Source organism: Medicago sativa, chromosome 1 (assembly GCF_051527215.1).
Source record: "Medicago sativa cultivar Bolivia chromosome 1, Bolivia_mono, whole genome shotgun sequence".
In the NCBI taxonomy this organism is placed as follows: Eukaryota; Viridiplantae; Streptophyta; class Magnoliopsida; order Fabales; family Fabaceae; genus Medicago; species Medicago sativa.
Genome location: NC_140749.1, coordinates 9922789 through 9931821, shown reverse-complemented (window position 1 = coordinate 9931821; position 9033 = coordinate 9922789). Strand labels below are relative to the sequence as shown.

General features: G+C 34.1%; 1 protein-coding gene across 1 annotated transcript; it reads left to right on the top strand.

Moving 5' to 3' along the window:
- Nucleotides 1-5079: 5079 nt before the first annotated feature.
- Nucleotides 5080-7470, top strand: LOC146952477 (U-box domain-containing protein 45-like). Its single transcript, XM_085702345.1, has 2 exons — nucleotides 5080-5794; nucleotides 6304-7470. Exons 1-2 carry the CDS (start codon nucleotides 5193-5195, stop codon nucleotides 7247-7249), a joined length of 1548 nt encoding a protein of 515 aa, XP_085558471.1. The 5' UTR covers nucleotides 5080-5192; the 3' UTR covers nucleotides 7250-7470.
- Nucleotides 7471-9033: the final 1563 nt, after the last annotated feature.

Here is a 9033-nt window from a genome sequence, read left to right as displayed (position 1 = left end):
TTTGATTGTATATCAACTGTAAAACTGAACAATCTTTTATTTGGTTAAGTTAGATTGTTAGAAGTTCTTACTTGTGTGCTTGAGCATTTGGAAGTTTCTTGTTTGTGTACTTGAGCATAATTTGTAATTTTAGTGATTATAGAGAAAATCTCTTGGAGGTGCTAGGGGATTGTACTACTCTCGGTTTGTGAGAGAAACCAATATAAATAGGAAATATTTATAGTAGTTACTATTATGTTACTACAAAATTTCAAATTAACAATAATCATCAAATCAATATCCCGATAATAAAAAAAATAAAATAAAAATAAAATAAAAAATTGAACCAATCAAATTTTGCAATCCCAAATTACAAACTCATATCAACCTTTACTATAATGATTTTTTTTTTAAGGAACCTTACTATAATGATTGATAACTTGGCATAGAAAACTCTTTTATTTCTATTTATTTTCACGTAAACATAAATCATTTTAAATAGAAAATCATTGAAGTAACTCTTATGTTACGACAAAAATTCAAATTACAAATTGTCATCAAATCAATAACTCTTATCTGCACATAAGTATCTAAGTTATATTTGAAAACGCACACTGTTAGGGTTTCTAGTAGGAGCGCCGGTCTTCAAATTTCATCGGGTTATTGATGTCTTCCATAGATTGTGTGCCATTCATTTGACGTTTTCATTTTGTGCCATTCAAACGTGATGAATTTTTTCAAATTTCATCACGTTTTCATTTGACGTTTTGAAATTGGACGTGTCAATTTCATCTCCAAAATTGAATTACGGTGGAGGCTTTTTCCATTGATCTTTCAAATTTGGATAAGCTTTCGGTGCTTATTCAATTTGCATCGTGAAACATAATTCTGGTATCGCGAAGCATTGTTGGATACGCTTCACTTCATCATTCGTATCGTATCTGACCATACATATTCAATAAGGGTTTCATCTTAGGCATGGCTTTCGCCTATTCCTTAGCCATGTGTAGCAGATAGCACCACAACTCTCGTTTGCTCAGGTGGTTAATAGTTAATACCCTTCAGCGGATCCTCTACCCCTCCCAGCCGTAAAAGTGATGCCTTATGTATTAAAATCACTCAGGATATGTCAAAGGTCTCGAAGCTTGCAAGCGCAACGTGCGTGGAAGACAATTTTTGAACAAGGGAGACAAGCCTTGTTCTTCTAGGGATATTAGAGAGAAACTTTTGAAACAATGGAAAACGTCTGGCCCCAGGAAGATGATCTCACTAGGACTCATCTTCCTAGGCAGGCCCGGCCCTGGGGGTGCAAACAGCTCAACAGAGCTGGGCCTCCCCCAGTCATGGGCCTCAATTTTTTTTTAATACCCCCAGCCATTTTCTGTCTCTTGTTTTAGCCTTTTAGGCCTATTAGAATTAGGTTCTCTTGCTTTTGGTGTTAAGTGGGGGTATACGGTAGTCATTTTCACCTTTGGGTGTACCGCATATATACAGCACCTTGTATTTATCTTTTAAAAAATATAAATAGAACATTGCTCTTTTAAAAAAAAAAAAAATACGTTTTGATTTTATCACTGGCCTCTTTTCATTCCCAGAGTCGAGCCTCCGAATTCTTAGGGACGGCCCTGTTCCTAGGAGTCCTCCGCGCCTTTCCCAAAGGACGAATGACTTCAATGCCTGTATTCAATGTTAGACGCATGCTCAGGTATGGATTCGTTTAATGTAATTACCCCAGGAATATTGGCGGGAGCACACTTTGTGTGAGATTGCAAGTGTTGTATGTACACTATTCATCATTGATAGCGTCACTCAAAATAGATTATTTGGTCACTACATGTGCATGCATGTAGATATGTATCTCTCACGTCGCCTATTTTATGAAATACTTGTGGAAAGAGATGGTTTTGCTTTTAATGTGGAGGTTTAATATGAACGGTAGCCGGATTTTTGTTTTCATTGCAAAAATATTTGCCACAACGTTTCTAAATGGTGTTGGCTGCATCCTCAGCAAAACGAAAAGGTCGACAATGAAAAATCACTGAAATTGGACAAAGGGAAACAACAAGAAAAAATTCAGATGCAACCAATTCAGGTTTAGCAAGAAAAGGATAATCTCACAGGCATCAGTTCATATGAAAAACCGATTGATAGCAATGACGATGTGATTCTGTCAAAAACAAAAGGAATGATTATGTGAATTCTCAAGTGACCATTTACTCTAAAATTTATCAATTATTTCCTTTTTTGAATCCTTAACAAGTACTCTAGGAACACTTATTAGCAAGACCCTTTTATCAAACATCTTAACTTTACATTCATAGGACCAACAACTATTAGATATGAGAGAATTCAAATTGAAACAAATTAGCTAGGGTTATAAAACTATGAAATTAGCACCTAGAAACTTAACAGAAGAAGCTGATAGATTCATCATCTTTGCTTCAGCACAAACAATGCTTCGAAATATATTTAATTTCATTCTTCTTCCGTAAACATGAATGATACTATTTTTCTTCTAATGTCTTCAAAGCACTCTCAAGATAAGAGAGTTAAAAAAAATGTATTTTTCAACCTCAAATAAAATTTACCTTGTTTCATTTGCTTCAGTTCCCATTTTATAAATTTTATTTTATTGTTTTGGAAAATTTCAAACTAAATATATATAGTTAATGATTAAAACATATCTCTTGTCTCAGCCAACAAATCTAATAGAAAAATCTGCATATTATCTCTTCCAAAATTTATCAAAACATTGATCCTATTTATTACACGATTTTAGCATAGATAACTTTGAAAGAATATATTATAGGATTATATTATACAACATCTATTGTTTATGTTGATCTCTTTTTAAACGACATTCTTCATTTATTTTTATAAATGAAGATGATCTTTATTCGAAGATAGACGCGCATGGAGAGTTTGGACACATTACTTCCTGATTCTGACATGGAGATAACTGTAGAGAGAAGAGAACACCGTTCCTCGTTTGAGGTTAGACAGACCCTCGCGCATGTCACGCTACTTGTGAACAAACACACCGTAACAAAAATACAACCTCAATCAATGTCACCTGATTCAGCATGAAAATTGGGTCCCTCACCGTTCAAATCATAACATGTGGGTCCCATAAGAAACTTCCCTGATCAACGGCATTAGCTGGCCGGCAGTAGTAGTACGACAAAACTTGCAGCACAACACACACCACAGTATAGTACCCTCACACACATACCACGTGGTCTCTTTTCAAGGATTGTTCTTTTCTTTCTATTTATTTTTTTGGAAATGAAAGTTATGTTTTAATAATCAATTTCGAGTTTATTTCTAATACATTAAAATATAATTTTGTGAAAACAAAATAGAACACGAACTAACAAAGTGATTGAACTAACTTGTTTGGGTTTGTATGATAGGGTTGATTTTAGACTTGGTAGTGTGCTCTCTTAAAGTTCCAGTTTTGATTTCACTAGTGTCAATTTTAGTGAACTAGTTTAACTTCTTAAAAAGAACAAAATGAAAATGATTGAGCCCAAGTGGTGTTATCGATTTTCATGTATGAGGAGGACTTCACGAAACTAACTTCGATTCCCACATCGAGAGTCATGAACCTGATGTGTGGGTTTATGTAGCATTGAGCAATCCTCCTCTTTGAGCTATAATTTTGAGATGAAGTTAGGTTCAATTTGTATCAAATGGTTAATGAATTTGGCTAAAAGGCGGATTGTTTGAAGGAAAAAAAAACCATATAGAATACTCCATCCGTCTCATTTTAATAGTTGTTTTAGAGCTATATACGGTTTTTAAGGAAATAATAAGTTGATAAATTTTAATAATAAAATTAGTATAGTTTACTAAAACACCCTTATTAACTGTAATTAGTGGGGTGAAATTCAATAAATAAGGATATATTAATAGAGAAAAATAATAAATGTTGTATTTATATTCTTATATTACAATTATTTTAAGACATTGAAATATTGATAAAGTGGTCGTTAAAATAGTACAGAAGGAGTAATTTTTGATCAGACTTTTCTTAAACTCTAGGTTATTAGGATTTCTTAACCTAATCCCTCAAAAAAAAAAGGATTTCTTAACGTAGTGAAAATAGTTATCACATGAAAATATGAGTTTGCAAGGGTTACGTTAGACTCAATCAAAATCCGTATTTTTACGATACCAAATGCAAATGCAAGATTCATTATGATATGACAAATTTAGTGTGATACCAAATACGTATGTAATGTGTTATATAAGTTTTCATTCATGCAACATGGTATGAACCATGAATTTCATGGGAAAGATCGTATATTTATCTAGCTTACACGTTATAATTTTTTTTAGGGGAGCTTACACGTTATATTGTATCATCAAACAAAAGATAAATCATTTTTAACTTTGCCATTACAATTTCATAAATATATTTACAAATTAAGAGATTAATGCTATGTAATGAAATGAATGCTAATTGAAACAACCAAGCTGTTAACATGTGCGTGTGAGAAGCATGCAACAATGGAGAATAATGTATTACCTTGTTCTTTAATTTTAGAACCACACCAAACTTACTTGTGAGATAAGGACTCTATCTATTTATAGGCCATCTTATTTTTAATGTACTCTTAACACATTCTTTTACGTTCAATATTATTGGGTTGATGTTTGGACATAAATGGTAAGTGACCCGATATTAGAAACTTGGTCGTATATGCTCTAATGTATCTTAGAAGATGTTTTAATATTATATATTAAAATTTGTAGCTGAATCTAATACAACTTCACAAAACCAACTTATAGGATAAAAATTATCTTTGTTTATAAATATTCATTCATGATCTCTTAACATCTTTACAATACACTAAAGTTTCTCATTTTAGGTATCTAAACGTGTCACATGTGTCAGACTAAATACTATGGTGCATGGACACACTAGAAATGAGTCACAAATAAACATGCTTAAATTGATCTGATGATGTCGATTAAGAACATTAGCGTGTGTTCTTCCTTAAGGTTTCACGGTTTACTCTCATGCGAAGAAAAAAAAGTGAGTCACATGGAAAGCTCCACACAATATATAAATATATAACTCTCCAATATATAAATACTGAAAATAAACCAAAAACGTGGACTCAACGGTCCCTTTTCACTCTCTCTCTCTCTCTCTCTCTCTCTCTCTCTCTCTTTCTCTCCCTTCAATGTAGTTAGTTCATCGGAGAATGGCAAACTATCACCGGAACAACGTCGGAAACCTCATTCTCGGCCACCACCACCACCACCACCGTTCCACCAAAACACCAACATTCTCCCACCACTTCCGTCTCTGGAACTCTCTCTCCATCGCCTCCCTCCGTCGTCTCATCTTCCACGCCGTCAGCTGCGGTGGCACCACCTCCCGTTACAATCACCGCCGCCGTAGAACCTTCAACGAATATGACACTGAAGACTTCTCTTCCTCAGCTTCCTCCTTCGACAAACGGCAACAGAATCAAACTTCAAAACCGAATGTGAAATCGGAGAAACTCTCCGATCTTCTGAACATGGCGGAGATGGAGACAGAAGAGGAAGCGAAGAAGAAGGAAGAAGCTCTAGAGAAACTTAAGAAGCTTGTGAAGGATTTGCATGAGGAAGATGATTCGGTGAAGCGGCGTGAAGCTGCGACCACCGTGAGAATGCTCGCTAAGGAGAATTTGGAAGTAAGAGGAACACTTTCAATGCTCGGAGCGATTCCACCGTTAGTCGCAATGCTCGATTCAAAAGACGTTGATTCTCAGATCGCTTCTCTCTACGCATTGCTCAATCTTGGAATCGGAAACGATGCGTGAGTTTCTTCATCTTCTTCGCTTTATTTTTATTTTTTTTTGTTTTTATATGTAGACAAAGTGATAAACATCGCATGAAACTCATATATACATACAACTGTAAGATCACGGGTTCGAAGTCGAGTTTAGCAATATAGACATTGTCAGTTGAATTTGTGTGTTATATTGTTAACTTTCTTTTTTTGTGGTTAGGTAATTTTGGTGGTAATTTTGATTGATTATGTCATTTTCATTTAATAATTATTTGATTATGATTATTCTCTTTGTATTAAATTGTTAAAATGACAAGCATGTGATTTTAATTTTGGTAGTTATATATCATTTTTGTTTTTATTATTATTAATAAAGTTGTTCTGTTTTGTAATTTTTTTTTAATGTTAATGTCTATTTCTACACATGATGATGATGTGTGTTTTCATTGTTTCTTGCATATGTATGATTGTGATGTTAGGAGAATAGTGGTAAAAAGTTCATTTTTTTTATTTGGGTTTTTTTTTTGTTATTACAGAAATAAAGAAGCCATTGTTAAAGTTGGTTCTGTACACAAGATGCTTAAGCTTATTGAATCTTCAGATGGTATTGATTCGGCGGTTTCTGAAGCGATTGTTGCGAATTTTCTTGGATTAAGTGCTTTGGATTCGAATAAACCGATAATTGGGTCTTCAGCTGCAATACCCTTTTTAGTTAGAACTCTTCAGAATAAGAATTTAGATAAGAAAAGTAGCAATCAAGTTAAGCAAGATGCTCTTAGAGCACTTTACAATCTTTCAATCTTCCCAGCCAATGTTCAGTTTATTTTGGAAACTGATTTGGTACCGTTTCTGATAAACTCGATTGGCGACATGGGAGTAACTGAAAGAAACCTTTCAATCCTTAGCAATTTGGTATCAACTAGAGCAGGTAGAAAGGCAATAAGTGCTGTCCCGGATGTGTTTCCTATCTTGGTCGATGTATTGAATTGGAATGATTCACCTGAATGCCAGGAAAAGGTTTCGTATGTTTTGATGGTTATGTTGCATAAATCTTATGGTGACAAGCAGGCCATGATCGAGGCAGGGATTGTGTCGTCGCTTCTTGAGTTGTCGCTTATTGGTACTACTTTGACTCAGAAACGGGCGTCGAGGCTATTGGAAAGTTTGAGAATAGATAAAGGGAAACAGGTTTCAGGGAACTACAACGGAAATTTAGGTGCAACTGTCTCTGCCCCAATTTGCGGAACTTCATCGTCGTGTGCAAAACCAGATGGAGGAGGAGGAGGAGGAAAAGAGTGTTCGGAAGAAGATGAAGATATGATGAGCGAAGAGAAGAAAGCAGTGAAGCAATTAGTCCAATTGAGTTTGCAAAACAACATGAGGAAAATTGTGAAGAGGGCCAACTTGCCTCAAGATATAGTCCCATCAGATCATTTTAAGTCACTCACTTCAAGTTCAACTTCAAAGAGTTTACCATTCTGAAGAATTTTCGATGTGCAGTGAGTCTAGGTTGAAGAGAATAAACCATAATGTATGTTAGTCTTTATATCATAGTTTTATTTAGCTTTTAAGCTTGTATTGTATGTAGTAGTAGTTAACTTCTTTACTATTAGACATTGCTTGTCAAAATCTTAATAGATAGTTGTAAAAATATATTTCTAGTTTAGGTTTCTTGATAATAAGATTGCATTGTTTCTGGTTAATATTTTGTTTCTTTTACATTGAGTAGGCTCAATCTTTCTAAAATGAAAATGAGAACAAGATTCCATGCTAAAGAAATGGACACTCCCAACTGAACTATATCAGTTTTATGTCTATAATGTATGTACTATCATTGTGTAAGGATGGCTGGCTTCCAAGGGCATGACATGCAAAATTGGTTAATCTTAGGGATGCTAAGGTCAAAACATTGTCATGAGTGTCCCTACATTCATGGAGTCACTTTCAAACTATAGTACAAATTTGTCTTCATTTGGGTCCTACATCATGTTTTATTATGCTTTAATCATCTTATTGGATCTAATGTGAAAGAGGGTTGTCGGTCGTTTTCATCTCTCGTTTATATAAACAACAGGGACTATTCATTGTTATTTTCTATTTGAGAATCTTTCCCCTGTTGGTATGTCAATTCCAATTTCCATGTGTTGTGTTTCAAGATTCTAATTTGGGTGAGTGAGTTTATTGAAGTTTTGTTATAGTATGAATTTGTAGTGAGATTGTTATGTACTTAGCTGTTAAACTCAATTTTTTTGGTAGTTAAAATGAATTTATTAATTACCATGTGTGTTTAATTAATGCCACATGCATTAGTTTACTGAATTGTTTTTATTTTTCAACTAGTCATACAGATCCAAATGAGAATGGAAGGATTAAACTTAGATCTAGTTTGGCATGGAAAGCTTAGCTGTTAGTTGCAGATAAGGGCATTTTGACCCCACTATGTAAATGCTGTATCATGTCCCTTGTAGGGTACTATAATATTTGTAATGTTATCTTCTGGTGATTCCTTTAATTATATTGACTTTAGTGTAAATATTCTAATGTTAATGAAGTTTTGTTTTTTAAAATCTAGTAACAATTAGGTCACTCTTCCATCATGTACCAATTAAGGGTTGATTTTCTTTATTTTGCTTGAGACCAAGATTCCATAAGTTTATTGTGCACAACATGTTCCAAAAGCTACAGTGTTTTCTGCTTGGACGGCAATAAGTTGAGAATTTGTGGCCCATACAATAATGTTACATGTGTAATTGATGAATATCCATTTTTGATACCCATTGAAGTTTTCAACCTAAATTATTTTCATTGGCCATAATGACAAGTTTTGTATACATAGTAGTGAATGTATGAAAGAGGTGGCTAGTGCAATATGTGTTAGATACGAAGAAGAAATGTTTGGAACATGTCATTCATGGCAAGTTGGCCGGTAAATCTATGTTTGTCTATTTTACTGCTAAGGCAGTTCAGCTAGCTAATTTTGGAACTATTTTTTTTTTTTTTGACAAAGGCAATGAGTTTGGTACTTGTCATTTATAGATCTTTCTGCTAAGTGGGGTATGCAAAACTCGTGGCTTTAATTTTTCTAGTTAATGTTTGTATAGTAACATGCATTTGTTGAGTCAGTACTACACCATATCAGAACTAGGAAGATTAACTTCATCTAAAACACAATTAAGAGATGTCAAGAGGTCAAATCCTTAATCACATGTTTAATTTACACATACATTTGGCTGCCAATATCAAAGTTAGTATGCATTATTCATATA

Excerpts from the sequence above, each read along its gene's own strand:
- LOC146952477 (XM_085702345.1), top strand. The coding sequence starts at position 5,193 with ATGGCAAACTATCACCGGAACAACGTCGGAAACCTCATTCTCGGCCAC. Across the intron at positions 5,795-6,303 it reads CTTGGAATCGGAAACGATGC|AAATAAAGAAGCCATTGTTA; the intron begins GTGAGTTTCTTC and ends TTGTTATTACAG.